We start from the raw sequence: 22583 nt of genomic DNA on the forward strand, positions 1-22583 counted from the left end.
TTTGTAGATGCCCACTGGCAGAAATGTAGGCACTTAAAGGGTTAGGCAGAGTGAAGGTTTTGAGGATCTAAATATTGGATTTAGGCACCTAAATCCCTTTGTGGACCTAGCCTTTTGTCTGTTTCTCCATGTGAGGTGAGGGGGCTGAACAGTTGCTACAGACTGTAGAGCAAATGACTTTTGCCCTGAAGGTCCTCAGCTAGGCCAAAGAAACAATGCTGATGATATTGCAGAACTCATTGCCACTGGAAGCCATTGAGGCTAAGAATTAGGAATGTAAGAGTTTAACTGGTTTCTGTTAACGGTTCAACTACGCCCAGGACCCTGGTTGCTGCATGGCAGGGGTCCCTTCAAGCTGCTGACGCCATGGCTGGGGTCCCTCCGAACTGCTAGGGTTCCTCCTGGCTGTCGGCCCCACGGCCGGGTTCCTTGCTGCTGCCCGGCATCCCAGTGTGCCCAGGGTCCCTCCAGGCTGCTGGCCCCACGGCCGGGGTCCGTCCCGGCTGCTGCCTTGCTGTGGGATGCCGGGTGGCAGCAGAGCCACAAGTGCAGGGCTGGCAGCCGGGATGTCGGCACAGGTAGCAGCAGAGCCCCAGATGCGGCAGCAGCTACAGAGATCCCCAGATGCAGGGGCAGCAGCAGAGCCCTACGTAAAACATGGGGTTGCTGGAGCACCCCCCACACTCCTAGTTCCCCGGGTAAATGTTTAACAGTGTAACCAATAGAATTTTAATCGGTTACTTTTTAAAATGTTATTTACATCCCTACTGAGAATTTAACAAGATTCACAAAGGATTTGGCTAATTATATAGATATCAAGAATATGTAGAGTGGTTTTAACTAACAATAATAATTTTGGAAGAGTGAGTGAAACTCATGCTTCAGGGCTTAACCTAATCTCAAACTATTAGAGACCAGGTGGAGACCTATGATAGGAAAAATTATCCCACATCTGCTTACAATAGAGCTCCCCTTCCTTGAAGCACCTGGTGCTGGTCACCATGCCCTTTCCAATCAGACAAGGCTGATCCTTAACTCCTGAAGCTGCAGAACAGAGGAAAACCCACTGCAGAGAGCAAGCCTGAAAATGAGAATTATGTATTCCCACAGCCATCCAAGGAAACTAGCTCCCTCAAACTATCAATTGTCATGGCAGAGCCCTTTGGGATGAGGTTGAGTAAGTCACTGCTTGTGAGGGAAACATGCATGTCAAACCTTAGTCCCAGATTTGGACCTTAGCGTCCAAAATATGGGGGTTAGCATGAAAACCTTCAAGCTTAGTTACCAGCTTGGACCTGGTACGGCTGCCACTACTCAAAAAATTAGAGTGTTTTGGGGCACTCTGGTCCCCCTGAAAAACCTTTCCTGGGGACCCCAAGACCCAAATCCCTTGAGTCTCACAACAAAGGGAAATAATCCTTTTTCCCTTCCCCCCTGCAGGTGCTCCTGGAGAGATACACAGACACAAGCTCTGTGAATCTAAACAGAGGGAGTCCACCCTCTGTAATTCCAGTCCTGGAAACAAAAGCACTTTCCTCTTTACCCAGAGGGAATGCAAAATCAGGCTAGCAAATCCAACACACACAGATCTCCCCCTGATTTCTTCCTCCCACCAATTCCCTGGTGAGTACAGACTCAATTTCCCTGAAGTTCCCCACTAAAGAAAAACTCCAACAGGTCTTAAAAGAAAGCTTTATATAAAAAAGAAAGAAAAATACATACAAATGGTTTCTCTGTATTAAGGTGACAAATACAGGGTCAATTGCTTAAAAGAATATTGAATAAACAGCCTTATTCAAAAAGAATACAAATCAAAGCACTCCAGCCACTATAGACATGTAAATACAAAAACAACAAAACCATGTTTGGTACTCACAACTTGGAAACAGAAGATTAGAAAACAGAAATCACTTCTCAAAGCTGAGAGAAAAGCAGGCAGACAGACAAAAGACTCAGACACAAACTTTCCTCCACCCAGAGTTGAAAAAATTTGGTTTCCTGATTGGTTCTCTGGTCAGGTGCTTCAGGTGAAAGAGACATTAACCCTTAGCTATTTGTTTATGACACATGTTGTTGCACAAGCTACCTCAGATTCACTTGATGACAACTGGTGGTCTTCCAAGGGGGAAAAAAAAAATCTTTATCTCATCTCTTAGCAATGCAGGATGATATAGGATACATCACCTTCTTGATATTTTTAAATACTAATTTTTCATTTACTGGAAAATATATATATATGAAGACTATTAAAAAAACCTGTTGGGCAAATATATGCATGAAAAACTATTAATACATACACAAATGAGTAATTTAATTTAACTGTTTGACTAATGAGCTATAATTTGGAGAGCCTTTGCCATTAAATATCAGACAGATTTCAACATAACTATCCCTTTAATTGAAAAGCAAAGACATTTCTAGCTAGACAATAAGTATTGTGGAGTTTGTGTGTGAGTGAGTGTGTGTGCAGGCTGCTAGGGGCTGTGTGCTGGGAGAGGCTGAGCCCTGAGTTGGGGGTGGGGCTTACCTGATTAGGGGTCCTATATAAGGAGCCAGGCACTCAGGCAGCGGCACAGGAGCCAGCGAACAGAGCTGCTAACAGGGGAGTTTCAGTGGGAGTTTCCAGGGGGAGGTTACAGGAGCGACCAAGGCAGAGAAACCAGGAAGTCAGACAAGGGAAGGGGCAGGGGTCTACCAGAAGCCCAGCGCTTGTTGGTGGCCTGTGGTGCGGTGTGAGGCGTGGATTGCCAGGCACAGAGTTGGAAGGGTATGATGGAGGCAGAGGCAGCAGGTACAGACACACTGAGGATGACTGGATGCGGTAGCTGTGGCATGTACATGGTCCTGGAGGGGGCACCTGAAAGGAGTTTTGTCTGCATGAAGTGCCGCCTGATAGAGCTGCTGGAGGAAAAGATAAGAGGACTGGAGATGCAGGTGGAAACTCTGGCTGAGTTTAGAAGGGGGTTTGAGCAGATGATGGAACACAGACATGATGAGGAACAGGGGATAAGCTCAGACGAGCGGATAGAAGCAAGACCAAAGAACTCTGAGGAGGAGCTGCTGGGTGAGGAAAGTGGACGGTGGAAGCATGTGACTAGGAGAACCAGGCAGAGGAAAAGATGGGCCAGCGATGGAGAAATAGAACTCAGGAACAGGTTTGCTGAGTTGCAAAATGAAGATGGAGCACAGCAGGCTGCTGAAGGAGAGAGGGCAAGGAAAAAGAGACGAGCAGCTAGTCCTGCAGAAGGAGGGGAGGAGTCAATGGAGGCGACACCAAGTATGAGCCCTAGGAGGATTGTAAGGGCGAATACAAATCGAGAGGACTTGCGGCCAGCTGGTGTGGGGGATAGACCTGAGAATCACACTGTCGCCAGGAAAAGGCAAGTCTACGTGATTGGAGACTCTTTACTGAGAAGAATAGACAGGCCTGTAACTAGACCTGATCGGGAGAGCAGAAGGGTGTGCTGTCTGCCAGGGGCTAAGATACAGGATGTGGACCTGAGGCTGAATAGGATCCTAGCGGGAGCGGGAAAGAATCCGTTGATTGTCCTTCATGTGGGAACGAATGATACGGCTAGTTACTCGCTGGACTGTATCAAGGAGGACTATGCCAGACTGGGGAAGACGCTCAAAGAAATCGAGGCTCAGGTGATCTTCAGTGGGATTCTGCCGGTTCCTAGAGCAGGGCTACGAAGGAGTGACAAGATTATGGCGATCAACAGATGGCTCAGGCATTGGTGTTATAAGGAGGGCTTTGGGATGTACGGTCATTGGGAAGCGTTTACGGATAGTCGACTGTTCGCTCAGGATGGACTTCATCTAAGTAAGGAGGGAAATAGAATTCTAGGATGGAGGCTCGCCGACCTCATCAAGAGAGCTTTAAACTAGGAAGTTGGGGGAGATGTTCAGGAGATCTCCACGCCGGAATATAACCTGGAGAGGGAAGTAAACAAAGTGAGAGGGGATACCCATGTGGACCAAAGAATTGATCCAAGGAGGAATAGTGGAGTAGAAACCAGAGTAACGGGTGATGCTGGTGGTAGAAGGTCTGTGCACGACAGGGGAAAGAATGTCACTGACGCCAAACACCAAAAATTAAAATGTCTGTACACTAATGCGAGGAGCCTAGGTAACAAGATGGAGGAACTGGAGCTACTGGTGCAGGAAATGAAACCGGATATTATAGGGATAACCTAAACCTGGTGGAATAGTACTCATGACTGGAGTACAGGTATTGAAGGCTATGTGCTGTTTAGAAAAGACAGGAAGAAAGGCAAAGGTGGTGGAGTAGCCTTGTACATCAATGATGAGATTAACTGTAATGAAATAAGAAGCGATGGAATGGATAAGACAGAGTGTGTCTGGGCAAAAATCACACTGGGTAAAAAAGCAACTAGAGCTTCCCCTGAGACAGTGCTTGGGGTGTGCTATAGACTGCCAGGATCTGATTGGGATATGGATAGAGACCTCTTTAATGTCTTTAATGAAGTAAACACAAAGGGGAAATGTGTGATTATGGGAGACTTCAACTTCCCGGATATAGACTGGAGGACGAGTGCTCGCAAGAATAATAGGGGTCAGATTTTTCTGGATGTGATAGCGGATGGATTTCTTCATCAAGTAGTTGAAGTACCTATGAGAGGGGATGCCATTTTAGATTTGGTTTTGGTGAGCAGTGAGGACCTCGTAGAAGAAATGGTGGTAGGGGATAACCTTGGTTCGAGTCATCATGAGCTGATCCAGTTCAAACTAGATGGAAGGATGAACAAATGTAGATCTGGGATTAGGGTTTTCGACTTCTCGAGGGCTAATTTTAAAGAGTTAAGGAAATTAGTTAGAGAAGTGGATTGGACGGAGGAACTTGTGGATTTAAATGCGGAGGAGGCCTGGAATTACTTTAAGTCGCAGCTGCGGAAATTGTCGGAAGCCTGCATCCCAAGAAAGGGGAAAAAAACCATGGGCAGGAGTTGTAGGCCAAGCTGGATGAGCAAGCAACTCAGAGAGGGGATTAGAAAAAAGCAGAAAGCTTACAGGGAGTGGAAGAAAGGCAGGATTAGCAAGGGAAGCTACCTTGGTGAGGTCAGAACATGTAGGGATAAAGTGAGGAAGGCTAAAAGCCGCATTGAACTGGACCTTGCAAAGGGAATCAAAACCAATAGTAAAAGGTTCTACAGCCACATAAATAAGAAGAAAACAAAGAAAGAAGAAGTGGGGCCGCTATACACTGAGGATGGAATGGAGGTTAAGGATAACCTAGGCATGGCCCAATATCTAAATAAGTACTTTGCCTCAGTTTTTAATAAGACTAGTGAGGAGTTCCACGATGATGGAGGGATGACAAACGGGAATGTGGATATGGAAGTGGATATTACCACAACTGAGGTAGAGGCCAAACTTGAACAGCTTAATGGGACAAAATCGGAGGGCCCGGACAATCTCCATCCGAGGATATTAAAGGAACTGGCGCATGAAATTGCGAGCCCGTTAGCGAGAATTTTTAAGCAATCGATAAACTCGGGGGTTGTGCCGTACAACTGGAGGATTGCTAACGTAGTTCCTATTTTTAAGAAAGGGAATAAAAGTGATCCGGGTAATTATAGGCCTGTTAGCTTGACGTCTGTAGTATGTAAGGTCTTGGAAAAAATTTTAAGGGAGAAAGTAGTTAAGGACATAGAGGTCAATGGTAATTGGGATGAATTGCAACATGGATTTACTAAAGGTAGATCGTGCCAAACCAATCTGATCTCCTTCTTTGAGAAGGTGACGGATTACTTAGATAAAGGAAATGCGGTAGATATAATTTACCTAGATTTCAGTAAGGCGTTTGACACGGTTCCACATGGGGAACTGTTAGTTAAATTGGAAAAGATGGGGATGAATATGAAAGTTGTAAGGTGGATAAGGAACTGGTTAAAGGGGAGACTCCAGCGGGTCGTATTGAAGGGTGAACTGTCAGGCTGGAAGGAGGTCACTAGTGGAGTCCCTCAAGGATCGGGTTTTGGGACCGATCTTATTTAACCTTTTTATTACTGACCTTGGCACAAAGAGCGGAAATGTGCTAATAAAGTTTGCGGATGACACAAAGCTGGAGGGTATTGCTAACACGGAGAAGGACAGGGATACTATTCAGGAAGATCTGGACCACCTTGTATCCTAATAGTAATAGGATGAAATACAATAGTGAAAAGTGCAAGGTCATGCACTTAGGAATTAATAATAAGAATTTTAGATATACGTTGGGGACACATCAGTTGGAAGCAACAGAGGAGGAGAAGGACCTTGGGGTATTGGTTGATAACAGGATGACTATGAGCCGCCAATGTGATACGGCTGTTAAAAAAGCAAATGCGATTTTGGGATGCATCAGGCGAGGTATTTCCAGCAAGGATAAGGAGGTGTTAGTACCGTTATATAAGGCGCTGGTGAGACCCCATCTGGAATATTGTGTGCAGTTCTGGTGTCCCATGTTCAAGAAGGATGAATTCAAACTGGAACAGGTCCAGAGACGGGCTACTAGGATGATCCGAGGAATGGAAAACCTGCCTTATGAAAGGAGACTCAAAGAGCTTGGCTTGTTTAGCCTGGCCAAAAGAAGGCTGCGGGGGGATATGCTTGCTCTATATAAATATATCAGGGGAGTTAACGTTAGGGAGGGAGAGGAATTATTTACGTTTAGTACTAATGTAGGCACGAGGACGAATGGGTACAAACTGGATATAAGGAAGTTTAGACTTGAAATTAGACGAAGGTTTCTAACCATTAGGGGAGTGAAGTTCTGGAACAGCCTTCCGAGGGAAGTAGTGGGGGCAAAAGACTTTTCTGGCTTTAAGACTAAGCTTGATAAGTATATGGAGGGGATGTTATGATAGGATAGTTTAATTTGGGCAGTTGATCTTGGATTATCACCAGATAAGTCTGCTCAATGGTCTGCGGGGAGATGTTGGATGGGATGGGAACTGAGTTACTGCAGAGAATTCCTTCTTGGGTGCTAGCTGGTGAGTCTTGCCCACATGCTCAGGGTTTAGCTGATCGCCATATTTGGGGTCGGGAAGGAATTTTCCTCCAGGGCGGATTGGCAGGGGCCCTGGAGGTTTTTCACCTTCCCTTGCAGCGTGGGGCTTGGGTCGCTTGCTGGTGGATTCTCTGCAGCTTGAGGTCTTCAAACCAATTTTGAGGATTTCAATAACTCAGTCCTGGGTTAGGGGTTGTTATAAAAGTGGATGGGTAGGGTTCTGTGGCCTGCCTTGTGCAGTAGGTCAGACTTGATGATCATATTGGTCCCTTCTGACCTATGAGTCTGAGTTTAAAATTGCAACCCTTAAGAAGGATTTGAAGGAATCAATTTGACTGCAGAAATTTGGTCTGCATCATTATATTTAGGCTTGGCAGAATTCATTTTAAAAAATAATTTCAGTGGATAATAACAATGTTTATTTTTAAGCATTTTTAATTTTTATCCATTTAAATTTTTACTGTTGTACAAAATTATGAGTTTTAAGCACTTTTATTTTTTTAATAGATAATTTAAATAGTTGGGAGGGTCAGACAATTTAACAACAGTCGATGTTGAGATTCAAAAAGTTAAAGCTTTATAACTGTTAAACTTTATCATCCCATGTTAAAATTTATAAAATAAATATTCTTAAATCAAACTCTAGTATGTTCTCAAGCTGCATTTTTCTTACTTTGCCTATCTGTACATTTCAATTATTATTGATGGAAACATTTTTTCATTGGTCTGTGCGTGTACCCTGAAATTGACAGTTACTGGCATTTACTTATAAAAATCTAATCCTTCTAAGCCTATTTATATTAGTATTACATAAAAATCCCTACCATTAAAGAAGCAAAGTTAAATACTCCTATACTGAAACCAGGCAGTGAGCACCAACTATCTTGTGCACTAAATGAGGCAGAGTCATGTGGAAAAGTAGCATACGATCATGTAAAGTCTGTAACCACAGAGCATATGCACAAGGGCTACAATAAGACTGCACAGGTTGCCTTAATTCTGGCATTTCTTAACGTTTGACTGCTTGACCTTATAACCTTAATGTTTTAATGTCTCTTTTAAAAAATGTAATTTTTTACATTTTTAAAGAGCAGCCACTCCCCTACCCCCAAGCCAAAACAGAAATTCTGTTATGTGGACCCATGTTGACCCTCACTAGAAAGTGAAGAAACATTTGCCAATGGGATTCACAGGTAACACTGCTCTACAGCCAAAATGCTTCTGAAATAAATGTAGTCCAACTTTACTAATTCTGGGTCACTGAGAACGAAAATGATGCTTAAAATTGTTGATTGGCTCTAGTTTTCAAGATATGCTATTGGGTCAGTATATACGACCCTTGACTTGGGAATGGCGGAGGATAAGTGAGTTATAAAGGGAAGGGATCTCAATTTGAACCAGAAATGACTAAAATACATCTTTGACTGGATCTATGAATAAATCTATGACTGGGTTTGGACAGTACTTGCTTTTTAGGCAAAACAATGAATGATGCAATCTGAAACTGGTATTGCGGCATACATGATATGAATTGCATTATGTTATTCCTAGAAGGCATGGATGATGCAATCATAATGAAGCTTACATCACTCTGCTGAACAAATTGCCCTATATCAGCTCTAGAAATCATAGTGTCGTGCTCTCTTATTTGTCAGTGTTTGATTTTGCAAAGGGACACATTTCTGTTTAGCCAAAGTGAGCAGAGATGCCTCGTACTTGTGTGAACAGTGCAGATAACTTCTGCTATGTTTGTGGTGAAGTGACTTTTGCATCACAAAAGCGCAGTATAACCACTATGGTTAAGAAAGCCTATCACCTTTCTTTTGGCTGCAAAATTGGAGATCAGGACAAGAGGTGGGCCCCACACATATGCTGCAACACTTGTGCAACAAATCTTCACCAGTGGTTGAACAGGAAAAGGAAATCTATGCCTTTTGCAGTGCCAATGATTTGGAGAGAGCCAACAGATCATCCCAGCAATTGTTACTTCTGCATGGTGCCTCCAGTTGGGAAAGGTGTGTCAAAGAAGAACAAGTGGACTGTGCATTATCCAAACATTCCATCAACTATACGCCCAGTACCCCACGGAGAAGGACTGCCGGTTCCTGATGCACCAGAATCATTCTCACTTGAGTCAGACGAGGAAGAGGAAGAGGATGAAACTTCTGGTCCTGAACCATCAATGTTACAGGACCCACATTTTCTCCCATCCTCCTCCTCTGAACCACACCTCCTAACACAAGGTGAACTGAATGACCTTGTCAGGGATTTGGAACTACCCAAGAGTAAGGCAGAGCTGTTGGGCTCCAGACTACAGCAGTGGAATCTCCTGGCAGGTTATCAGGGCAAATGGAGCCCATCAATGCTTGCAGACTATTGCTGGACAGTGACAAGAGATGCTCCATTTAATGAATACAAGAAACAAGCCAAGAAGCGCCCAGTAGACAATAGGACTAAACTATGTACATAATAGTTTTTTGCCTTTTGTTTCATAATAGATTTTATTTATGTAACCCTTTTGCTGATTTTTAAAGTGTTACATAAACAGGACAGGTGAAATATTATCATGTAAAGCAACATAAACACATGAAAAGACCTAGGTTTACAATTTATGATTAAAACTCTACTATCTACACAATATACATAGACATAAAATGTAAAAACTTAAATATCTTAGAAACAGTAGCCAATCAGTTGTTTTAATTGTCATATTTGAGTTCAGCACATCAAAATACATAATAAATATCACATTTTATCTCTGAAGCAGACGACTTCTCAAAAATTGTAGACCAGTGTAATAGGTAGCAGTCAAAGGAATGTTACAACTTGGGAATCCAAGATCAAGTTCACTTCTGCCTCTCTACCCTAGCCAGGGGTGCTGGAACAGGGGTGGTTCGGGGGCCATGCCCACCCCCTTTAAAAGTGGGAGGGCTATGCTTAAAAGTGGGGGGCAGGGCCTCAGGAGGAAGGGGAGGCAACTAAAGACATGATTTTAGAATGGAAAGTGTTACGGTTGTCTAAATATAGGTGGCAAGCCAACCACCACCTATAATGGTACTGTAAATGCTACGGAAAGTCCTTTTTTTTCATATTCAGATTCCCTGTAAAAGAGAAGGCTTCTGATTTTGCAATTTCAATTTTCCCCCTTTCCATTCCTAAAATAAATAAAGCTATGAATTAAATCTACAAATATAGGTCTGAACATTGGTCCAACACACATCTACCTGTCAAAATGAATGCATACTACATACTTCTAAAATTTCTTTACATTTATATTTTGAGAAAAACTGATGGTTTTGCAAAAAAAAGATGCAAATATAATATACAAATAAGCATTTTTACACATCTGAAAGGAAGCGTGAAAGACAAAAAACTGAATATTTTGTCAACAAGTATTTACACTGGTGTGCATATTCAGAAAGCTCATGTACGAATTATTTTAACCATCATAAAAAGTTCCCATGTAGATTTTATATATACATGTTTGTCTGTCTGTCAACTGACAAATTTAGTAAAATTTGACAACCAGTATCAGCTAGTTCAACATTTTCAGTCTTCTGATTAAAATATATACTCCATAATATAAAATAGTGTTCAAGATTTATTAAGGCCCTGAGTAAAGAAAACCCACCCTAATCAACAAAGCACTTAAGCATATGCTTAAGATCCACTGACTTTAAAGGTATTTAACAGCATGCTTAAAAAGTGGGCTTTAGTGCTTTGCAGAACAGAGGCTAAAGTCAGGATAGGGGCCTGGTTACTAATATTCTAGCAATCCAGCTTGCAAATCAGTAACCATAGCTACAGCAAAGTGAGACTGTCCTATAGTATTACAGTCAAAGTAACAATTTTAGTAAACACAAGCATGCTATATCATGTTTTGTTTAGTCTCCAATTTCATAAGATTTTAATAGACAACAATTTTTTTCATATCTGAGTATGCTTCTGAAACTTCATCTAATGGTGTATTTGTGTGATTCACTGAAGTTTCGTCTTCTAAATTAGATAACTCATCCTCTGCAGCAGATGTTTTGTTTGCAACTGGTTCAGCAGTTTCAGTTTGCAGCATTTGCTCAAGTCTCTGTATACCTGTAAAAAGAAAGACATGTCAGTATAAGTTTCTTCTCAGGGAAGCAGTGGTGTTGAAAGTGTCCTTAACTATACTTTAAACATCTTAGATTGTTGGAAGAGAATTTTTAAAATCTAAATTACTTTTCCACAAATGATGCAGAATGCAGGATTACTTTTCCACTATTGATCTTTTTACATTTTGCAGATTGGATAAACAGATTAATTACAGGGTTTTTTTATTTTCATTTTCAAGTTACATCATTTTTCAAGCTGGTTCTCATGCATGATCAAAATAATGCAGCCCTTGGGTTGCAAATTCTGCAGGAAAAATGTATATAACAACTGTTTCCACTGGAACTTTAAAAAAAGTCAAGAGAACATTTCTATTTGACTTCAGTTCATGAAAAGATTATTTTTACAAAACAAAAAGTTGCTGGATGTTTTTAAAATTTACTAGCTGATGTGACCAGCTGCAAAACTTCAACAGATTTCATGTCCATATATCTATGTCCTGCATTTCTTTTCTACCTGGCAACTGCAATTTAAAGCACTAATTTCGGTTGTAATTCACACCTTTAGTTATTTCAATGCAAGTCTGTGTGTCAATCCTCATTTCAGAATAAAAACGTCCTACTGTAAATAGATTTTTTAAAACCAATTTTTAAGAATTACCGGAATAGGGCATTCTGATCTGAAATAACACTTTGAATGACAACCAATGTAGTTATTTCAGTTCCAGTTACTGTGCAGAGAAGAACTTACTCAGATTGTATAGGAGTTTCGTCTGAGAAAAGAAATTGCAGGATTTGGGTATGTCTACACTATGGGATTATTTCGATTTTACAGAAATCGGTTTTTGGAAACAGATTGTATAAAGTCAAGTGCACGCGGCCACACTAAGCACATTAATTTGGCGGTGTGTGTCCATGTACCAAGGCTAGCATTGATTTCCGGAGTGTTGCACTGTGGGTAGCTACCCCATAGCTATCCCATAGTTCCCGCAGTCTCACCTGCCCATTGAAATTCTGGGTTGAGATCTCAATGCATGATGGGACAAAAAACAGTGTCACGGGTGATTCTGAGTAAATGTCATCAGTCAATCCTCCCTCCGTGAAAGCAACGGCAGACAATCATTTTGAGCCCTTTTCCCTGGATTGCCCGGGCAGATGCCATAGCACGGCAACCATGGAGCCCGTTGAGCCTTTTTTCACTGTCACTGTATGTCTACTGGATGTTGCTAACAGACGCGGTACTGCAGTGCTACACAGCAGCATCCCCTTGCCTTTTGCAAGTTAGCGAAGACGGTTACCAGTCATACTGTACCATCTGCTGCTTTGCAAGTTGACAATGACGGTTACCAGTTATACTGTACCGTCTGCTGCTGTCATGAGTGCTCCTGGCTGGCCTCGGTGAGGTCGGCCGGGGGTGCATGGATAAAAATGGGAATGACTCCCCAGGTCATTCCCTTCTTTAAGTTTTGTCTAAAGGGAGAGTCAGTCCTGCCTAGAATATCAGGCAAGCCTACTAAAGAACCAGAGAGGCAAACGGCCGCTCTGGGTCAGAGCCCTAGACATCCCACAGAAATGATGAGCTGCATGCCATTCTAGGGGGTGCCCCTGCAACAACCCCACCCATTGCTTCCCTCTTCCCCCACCCCTCCTGGGCTACCGTGGCAGTTATCCCCCCATTTGTGTGATGAAGTAATAAAGAATGCATGAATTTGAAACAACGCTGACTTTATTGCCTCTGCAAGCAGAGATCAAAGGAGGAGGGGAGGGCAGCCTCCAGCTGGTATGATATACCAGGCAGGACTGAATCTCCATTAGACAAAAGCTTAAAGAAGGGAACGATGAGGAGTCATTCCCATTTTTTGCCCAGGTGCCCCCGGTCGACCTCACTGAGACCAGCCAGGAGCACTCACAGGATGACAATGATGGATATCAGTCATACTGTACCATGTGCCATCCACACGGCAAGGGAAGGGAAGGGGATGCTGCTGTTTAGCGCTGCAGCACCGCGTCTGCCAGCAGCATCCAGTAGACATATAGTGACACTGAAATAAGGCGAGAAAGGATTTTTTTCCCTTTGCTTTCACAGGGTGGGGGGGGGGGGGGCAATGACATATACCCTGAACCACCCATGACAATGTTTTGGACCCTTCAGGCTTTGGGAACTCAGCCAAAAATTAAAATGGTTTTTGGAGAGTGCGGGAACTGTGGGATAGCTATAGTCATCAGTCACCCCTCCCTCCGTGAGCAACCATTTCATTCTTTGGCTTTCTGGTACGCTTGTCTCAGCTCCTTAAGTTTCAGCACTGTGTTAAGTCCCTGTTTTGACCTCTGTCCATCAAAGCCTTGGAGATTTTTTTCAAATTTTTTGGCATTTCGTCTATTGGAACGGAGTTCTGATAGAACAGATTCATCTCCCCATACAGAGATCAGATTCAGTATCTCCCATACGGTCCATGCTGGAGCTCTTTTTTGATTCTGGGACTGCATGGTCACCTGTGCTGATCAGCGCTTCATGCTGGGCAAACAGGAAATGAAATTCAAAAGTTCACGGGGCTTTTCCTGTCTACCTGGTCAGTGCATCTGAGTTCATATTGCTGTCCAGAGCGGTCACAATGGTGCACTGGGGGATAGGTCCTGGAGGCCAATACCATCCAATTGCGGCCACACTAACCCTAATTCGAAATGGCAATACCGATTTCAGTGCTACTCCCCTCGTCGGGGAGGAGTACAGATATTGATATTACGAGCCCTTTATATCAAAATAAAGGGCTTCGTTGTGTGGACGGGTGCGGGGTTAATTTGGTTTAACGCTGCTAAATTCGAAATAAACTCATAGCGTAGATCAGGCCATAATCATGAACATTTAGAAGGACAGAGTTAGGCTCTGATCCTGCAAACATACATTTAATTTTATGTAACAATAGTCACATTAAGGTCTTCAAAATGCTATTCAAATGCATAAATAAAGCAAAGCGTGTGCATAAGCATTTGCAGGATCAGGATCTTAATTTACATAAACCAACAGATAAGATTTTACTAATGCCAAAGCGTCTCAACAATTCTCATTACATATCTTCATATCAAACCAGCTTTCCTCCATGACAGAGAGAAATCATGTTTAGGAAATGTCTCTTTTTTTTTTTTTTTTTTTTAAATTTCTATGAAAAGTAGTTCTCTTATTTATCTTGTTGTGCTGACAGCCAACCAGCCAACTCAGATCACAACCTCAGGGAAATGCTAAGTGTACCAATTCACTGGTTAGGATAGAACAAAGGGGGATGTTATCCCATTACATGTACATGACTTATGCCAGGAATTACCTTTGCTAGTGCAAGAAAGCTAGTGAAATGCTAATGTTATTGTTGTCCCGTTTCCTGTGGTTATTATCTTTGTACTTAGTAAGCCTTTAATCACAGAATGTATTAGCTTTTAGATGAGCAATTACTACTTAATGTGTAAAACTGCATGAAAACTAATGAAGCATTGTTTCTGGATTGCTGTAACTAAATGTATTATGACAGGTTTCAGAGTGGTAGCTGTTAGTCTGTATCAGCAAAAACAAGTTGTCGTCTTTGTGGCAACTTAGAGACTAACAAATTTATTTTGGCATAAGCTTTTTCCATTCTTCTCCCTCACTCTCATAGAACTTTGGAGACAGGCCAGCCCTCACATACAGACAGCCCCACAACCTGAAAGAAATACTCATCAGCAACTACACACCACACAACAAAAACACCAACCCATGAACCAAACCCTGCTACAAACCCTGGTGCCAACTCTATCCACATATCTATTCAAGGGACACCATCATAGGACCTAATCACATCAGCCACACCATCAGGGGCTTGTTCACTTGCACATCTACCAATGTGATATATGTCATCATGTGTCAGCAATGCCCCTCTGCCATGTACATTGGCCAAACCAGACAGTCTCTATGCAAAAGAATAAATGGACACAAATCTGACATCGGGAATCATAACATTAAAAAACCAGTAGGAGAACACTTCAGTCTCTCTGCTCACTCAGTAAACAGACCTCAAAGTGGCAATTCTTCAACAAAAGAAACTTCAAAAACAGACTCCAATGTGAAACTGAAGAACTGGAAATAATTTGCAAACTAAATACCATCAGATCAGGCCTGAATAAAGACTGGGAGTGGTTGGGTCATTACAAAACCTAAACTTAATTTCCCATTACTAATTTCTCCCTACTGTTACTCACATCTTCTTGTCAACTGTCTGTAATGGGCCACTTTCTTACCACTTCAAAAGTTATTTTTCCTCTCTTGGTATCCTGCTGTTAATTGATTTCTCTCATGAGACTGACCTCACACTTGTAAAGCAACCCTCATCCGTTCACATATTTATACCTGCTCCTGTATTTTCCACTTCATACATCTGAAGAAGTGGGCTCTAGCTCACGAAAGCTTATGCCCAAATAAATTTGTTAGTCTCTAAGGTGCCACAAGGACTCCTAAGCTGTAAATGCATTATGTGTGCCTCTGCAATTGAATGTCCCATTAAACAGGACTGAAAGCCTCAGAACTGTAAATGAAGAAACATTAACTTCAAAGCATGAGTCTTTACATTCAACAATGGGAAACCCATAAATGTTGCCTGCATTTAGTCAACAAAGCAAGAGCTGTGCGGTGCTGTTAGACTAGAACCCTGGGAGCAATTCTGCATTTCTGATCTATTTGGATGCTGTCAGGGGCCGTTCCAGATGGATGACAGGTCCCCAAAGCAATTCTGGGCAACCCTGAGGGACTTGTGGAAAACTACTAGATATCAAATCACGACTATCATTTTAAAACTTTGACTCAACTGTGATGTATTTTATTTGCTTTAAATCTCTCAACAACTCTCCATTCTTTTCTCAGCTAATATATCTTTAGTTAGTTTACTAAAGGATTGGCTATCAGTGTTGTTATTGGTGTGAGATCCAGAGTATCCACTGATCTGGAGTAAGTGACCAACCCTTTGGGGTTGGAAGATCCTAATGTGAAGTGATTTTTGAATACAAGGTTATTAAAACCAAAGTCCAGTTTGTCTGAGTGACAAGATATGGATATGCTGGAGAACCTAAGGGGATTGTCGCTGGTTCCACAGTAAAGCTAATATAGTACTCCAAGAATGCATACTTGTTACTGGTTTGGTAAGATCCAATTATAGAATATAACACCAGTATGGGCTGTGACGCTGTATGGAATATGGGAGACACTATGATATTGTTGATACCAGTATTATAAAATTTTAAGGAATCTGACCGGATATGTTGTGTGAGGTATCTCCAAAATGTTATAAATTGCCTAGTATAATAATCTTATTTATATGTTTGTATCACCTTTGTATTATGAGTTATATATATGTATGGTATACCTGTATTTCCAAAGTTGTGATCCACCCAGGCCTTGGCTACACTCACACTTTACAGCGCTGCAACTGGGGTGTGAAAAAACACCCCCCTGAGCGCTGCAAGATACAGCGCTGTAAAGCATCAGTGTAATCAGGGCAGCAGCGCTGGGAGCGCGGCTCCCAGCGCTGCACGCTACACCCGTACCGCTCTGACTACACTCACACTTCAAAGCGCTCCCGCGGCAGCGCTCCCGGGGCAGCGCTTTGAAATTCCAAATGTAGCCATACCCCCAGACAGATTTGCATCAGGGCACTGCCTAGCCTGTTTGATGGCCCATCAAGGGTCATCAACTGTACAATTAACCCATTGAAAGGAACCAGGGGATACACCTTATGAGTCAACAAGGCATGTGGTATGCTTATGGAAAGAATGCTAAGAATCTACCATGCTATGTGCTGTAAAGCTTGTGTTTGTGGATACGAGCCATTTGTCTTCATTCCGATTCTTCCCTTAGAGTAACCTTTCTACAAATGAAGCTTTGAACAAAGGACTGAATGATCCATCCAAGCTGTGGATGTGTTCCAGAGAGACTTTCAAGCCAGCAAACTCACCAGTAGTGCTAAGAACCTGATACAGTAACTCCTCACTTAACATTGTAGTTATGTTCCTGAAAAATGCTTTCTGAGCAAAACAATGTTAATCAAATCCAATTTCTCCATAAGAATGAATGTAAATGCCCCCCCACCCCCCCGCAGGAGAGGGGTAAGGTTCCAGAGACATTTTTTTTGCCAGAGATATATATATATATATATATATATATATATATATATATATATATATATATATATACACACACACACAACAGTATAAGTTTTAATCATGAACATCATGATTAATCAACATTAATCTCTTTCTCTCTCTATCAGTATAAGTTTTAAACAAACAATTTAATACTGTACACAGCAACGATGATTGTGAAGCTTGGTTGAGGTGGTGAAGTCAGAGGGTGGGATATTTCCCAGGGAATGCCTTATTGCTAAATGATGAACTAGCATTTGGCCCTCAAGGGCTAACACGTTGTTAATGTAGCCTCACACTCTACAAGGCAGCATGAATGGAGGGAGGGGAGACAGCACGGCAGACAGGGACAGAGACACAACTGTGTGTGTGAGTGAGAGACAGAGAGAGAGAGAGACTTGCATTGCCCCTTTAAGTACGCTGATGACCCCACTCTAAGTACACTGCCTTTTTAAGTAGATCAGCAAGTTGAGACTGCAGCTGCTCCCTCCGTCCTGTTCTGAGCCCTGTCGTGTCCCCTACTTTGTTCAGTGGAGATGGGGAAAAGGAGCAGAGGGGAAGGAGACACCCTGACATTACCACCCTTCTTCCCCCCTCTGTTCCCATCCCCGCACAGCAAGCTGGAGGCTCCCGGGAGCAGCTCCAAGGCAGAGCAAAGGAGCAGCACACTGCAGTGGTGGGAGGGACAGCTGAACTGCAAAGCACTTGATAGCCTGCTGGGTAGCTGATGCACAGGGAACTTAAGGGAGTGGGGAGCTGATGGGAGGCTGCTGGCCTAACCTGGTTCCAAGCCCCCACCAGCTAGCTCCAATGGGCTACTCTTTCTGCAAGCAGTGGACAAGGCAGGCGGCTGCCAAACAATGTTATAAGGAGCATTGTGCAACTTTAAACAAGCACGTTCTCTACTTGATCAGTGATGTAACAATGTTAATCGGGACAAGGTTAAGTGAGGAGTTACTGTATATGGACCTTGAAGTCTCTGTATGTATCTGACTGCTTTACCATTTAACAACTCTCTTCTTGTTCTTTTTTCTTTATAATAAACCTTTAGTTTTAGATGCTAAAGGATTGGTTGTGTGTGTGCGCGCGCATGCGCATGTGTGTAATTTTTTCCTTTATGACAGCAATAGTTCAGGGAAAAGTGCTTACCTAAATATGCTATCAGACATCAATGTTTTTATTCAATCAGTTACTGGATTTTTCAAAACTATTGATTTGTATTTTGGTTGTTAAATTATTCCAGTCCTCTCAAAATTGGCTTTATGTTGCAACAACAAAATAAATTACTCCAGTCTCAGAGGGAAATGCTGAATGCCATCAGTAACTATATTCTACTAATTATAAACTAAAAATATAGACATCCTAAAAACAAAGTGAACAAAAATCACTTAGATAATGCTAAAATTGGATCTACAAATTCAGACTAATTGAGCAGCACTATCTTACACAAGGTCTGAATATGGCCTCAAACCTCTTGCCTTCACAAGTCAGTAGGAAATAGAAGTTTTGAACTGAACATTTGAGATGTACCACCTTTCTATAGAATCATAAAAGTATAGGCCTGGAAGGGACCACAACAGTTCACCTAGTCCAGTCCCCTGCACTCAAGGGAGGACTAAGTAATAACTAAACCATTCCTGACGGATGTTTGTGTAACCTGTTCTTAAAAACCTCCAGTGATGGAGATTCCACAACCTCCCTAGGCAATTTGTTCCAGTGCTTAACTACCAGATAGGAAGCTTTTCCTAATGTCCAATGTAAACCTCCCTTGATGCAATTTAAGCCCATTGCTTCTTGTCCTAACTTCAGAGGTTAACAAGAACAATTTTTCAACTCTCCACACCCTGTAACACTTTTCAAGTATATAAAAGGTTGTTATGTCCCACCCTCAGTCTTCTCTTCTCCAAACTAAACAAACCCAACTTTTCAATTTTCCCCTTGGTCATATTTTTTAGACCTTTAATAATTTTTGTTGCTCTCCTCTGTACTTCCTCCAATTTGTTCACATCTTTTCCTGAAATGTGGCATCCAGAACTCGACACAGTACACCAGCTGAGGCCTAATCAGTGCAAAATAGAGTGGAAGAATTACTTCTCCTGTCTTGCTTACAACACTCCTGCTGATAACACCCCAGAATGCTGTTTGCTTTTATTAGAACATGCATATTATTTTATGATAAAAGTAACACTTAACTTACCCAAGTAAATCTTATCTATAGAGTCTGAGAAGACCATTCTAAACCATCCAGGCTCATAACAGCAAAAGGCTTTTCCAGGACTAATGAGGAGTTTTTCATCGAGGAACTTCCACCATAACTCCATTTCAGCTTCAAATGTCTGTGATTTTAGGAACTAAAAGAGGAAAACCAAAAACTGCATTAAGAAAACTGGAATACAACCTCAAATTAATGAACTACTGAACAAAATATACTCCACATGAAGGCTAAAGCAGAAAAGGACCTGATGTTCAGAATTACTGAATACCTGCAGCTCCCACCAACTTATCTTAGAGTTTTGGGTGCTCAACAATTCTGAAAATCCTTGCTTCTTAGTAATTCCTTTGCTCATTATACTGCATAATCTTGTGAGATCCAGTCTATGTGTTCATACTGTGCAGGCCAGACTGCTATCTGGGGCAAAATGACCCATGCAGCATCTCCCCACAGCCACGTGGCTTTTGAAAAAGAAACAGCAGGAAGGAGCCAGCCAGGGTATGTCTTCAATGCAGAAGTAACTCAGGTGCTTGGCACCAGGGTCCGAGAACCCAAATTAGTCTAGCTGAGGTGTGAGCAGCAACACTGCAAAGCTACACCCGAGTTTCTGAGTCCTCACCGGTGCTGCACTCACCCGTTCACTAAGACTTCTGCCATATCCTATGGTTCTTTGTGCTGCAGTAAACTAAGCTATCCTGTGATTCTTTCCCAATGAATTGCAGAGGAATGTGTCTGTCCTTCTAGGAACACAGGGAATTGTGGAAAGGCATTAGAAGACTATCAGCACTCGGGTGATTTAGCCTGCATCCTCATTGTAAAGTGAGCAGTTACTAGCCTGAGTGAAAGCAGCATGCGGGCTCTAGCCAAATGCCAGCTAGCCTGAGTTGAAAACACCAAATCTGGGTGAGACGATTTTATATGTGGACAGACATGGGGGTTAGGAGCAATACCAAAACCAGAGCCTGAGTTAACTCTGTAGTGAAAACTTACCCCCTGGAGACAGAAGCATTCAAAGCAACTGCAGAAAGCAGTTCAAGCAGAGATTGGACAAGGATACTAAAGATATCAAACTGCTTTCTGCAGTTTTCACTATGAACTTTCTCTCTCCCTTGTGCCTACAGGCTGTTTGCTCCAGCCCCTTCTATTTCCTCCTCAGAATCACCAACCCCTCCTAAGCCCTTTGATCTGTCTTTCCAGCTAGCTAATCCCCTCCTAACATAACGTCATTGAATGGATTTAAACCACAAAAATCACAGAACATGACATTTCAAAAAAGAACTAGGTAAGTTCATTGAGGATAGGTCCATCAATAGCTATTAGCCAGGATGGGCAGGGACGGTGTCCCTAGCCTCTGTTTGCCAGAAGCTGGGAACGGGCGACAGGGGATTGTTCACCTGATGATTACCTGTTCTGTTCATTCCCTGGCATTGGCCACTGTCAGAAGACAGGATATAGGGCTAGATGGACCTTTGGTCTGACCCAGAATGGCCATTCTTATGTTTGCTGCCACTGTATATTTACTCTGCTTGATATCCCTTTCCCTACTCTTTATCTTATCTACGCAGAGTGTCTGCTTTTCAGGTGAGGGACAGTTTCTTATTATACGTTTGTACAGTGCCTAGCACAAGTGGGCCCATTCTTGGCTGGCCCCAGGCACCACCATAATAAACACGATAACTAGTCACATCTCAAAATATTGTGGCTTGTTAGTTATAAATGTTATTCTGATTCCTTCAGTTAAATGTTTTATGTGACCATACTGTTTATTAACAGTGCTAGAGATGCATATCTATCTGCAGAACAAGTACAGCACAGTCAGTGGTAAAGCAAGATTCTCCACCAATCCTCTCTAGCCAGGTTTCAGAATGATTTATACTGCATTAATTTATATAGTGAGGTTTGTCTGTAAATCTTACAAAGGTGAGAAAATATCTTCCTCATTTTAGTGATGGGTAAACCGAAGCACAGAGAGGTTATGTGATTTGCCCAAGGACACCGCAGGTCACTTGCACAGCTGGGACAAGACCCCATGGCTCAACTGTTAGTTTAGCACCTTGTCTACCAGAACATGAAGCCTTTTAAAGTTAGATGTTCTGTATTTAACAGAACATTTTAGGAAACTTCCTTTATTTCACAGTTTTACAGTATGTGTTAAATTGAACTGCCATCCAGTAGGCTTTTTCACATTTGCCAAATTGCAATATCATTTTTAATGTAAAATGAAAAATAGACAATATCTGTCTAAAAATTCTACCATAAGCTTTGAGGCCTTCATATAAAAATAAACTGTTGGCAGCATTAATTTTTCAAACCCTCTTTCCCTCCCCTCCCAAGCTTTCAACATACTTTTCTGAAGTCTGCCCATACGTATAATCCTCCTGAACTTTTGAGAACAGGTATTCCAATCTTTGTGAGACCATCCACAAGAATATTTTGTGCTTCTCTCAGTCTTTTTTTGTTGGTAGGAAAATACACATTATCCAGCCAATCTATCAAAACAAAAAAGATTTTTCATATTTCTGTTTTATTTTATTTCCAACTATCACGAAACAAAAAACAATGAAAATGGGAATGTTTTTGTTTTACTAACCTCTATCACTAAGAAACTGGCTCAGAACATATTGAACAGGCCCAGGACACCCATGAAAAACAGCCAGTTGATTCACGGCTTTCCGAATTTCATGACTTCTGGCGTACAACACTCCAACTCTGATACCACACATACCAAAATCCTTGGAAGGCAAAAAGAAAAAAGTTACATAGAGATTATTCCTAAATCCAAGTGCACATTTGAAGGCAGCAATTTCACTCTACATCGATACTTAGACTATAATTGGACCACACTGCCAGTTTTGCTCCTCTTAGCTCAGGGGATAATACATGTGTCAGAAGGAAGGAAGAACATTTTTCATTTTGATGCACACAGGAGATGCAAACTATAGAGATAAGTGTCCTAGAATTACAGTATATAGGACATCTAGGTAAGAAATGAGTTTGAGCCAGTCCTGGAAATGGGTGTGGGTGATCTTGCTAACAGTAGTTCCTGCCTTAATGGGAATGCTTCCAAAATTATGTAGCTAACAGTGTATACTATAGTTATGTAAATTTGTTGCATACCTAA

The 22583-nt window shown here is 42.0% G+C and overlaps 1 protein-coding gene across 1 annotated transcript in view; it reads right to left on the reverse strand.

Moving 5' to 3' along the window:
- Positions 1–9394: 9394 nt before the first annotated feature.
- LOC127044562 (1-aminocyclopropane-1-carboxylate synthase-like protein 1) overlaps positions 9395–22583 on the reverse strand; it is a 34821-nt gene continuing 21632 nt past the window's right edge. Inside the window, exons 11-14 of the mRNA XM_050939600.1 lie at positions 22053–22194; positions 21809–21951; positions 19448–19601; positions 9395–11101 (exon numbers count right to left, since the gene is read on the reverse strand). Coding sequence (XP_050795557.1) covers positions 10920–11101; positions 19448–19601; positions 21809–21951; positions 22053–22194 — 621 coding nt within the window. The 3' untranslated portion in view covers positions 9395–10919. The remainder of the gene's footprint in view (positions 11102–19447; positions 19602–21808; positions 21952–22052; positions 22195–22583) is intronic.

The sequence above is a fragment of the Gopherus flavomarginatus genome, chromosome 2 (assembly GCF_025201925.1).
Source record: "Gopherus flavomarginatus isolate rGopFla2 chromosome 2, rGopFla2.mat.asm, whole genome shotgun sequence".
NCBI lineage: Eukaryota > Metazoa > Chordata > Testudines > Testudinidae > Gopherus > Gopherus flavomarginatus.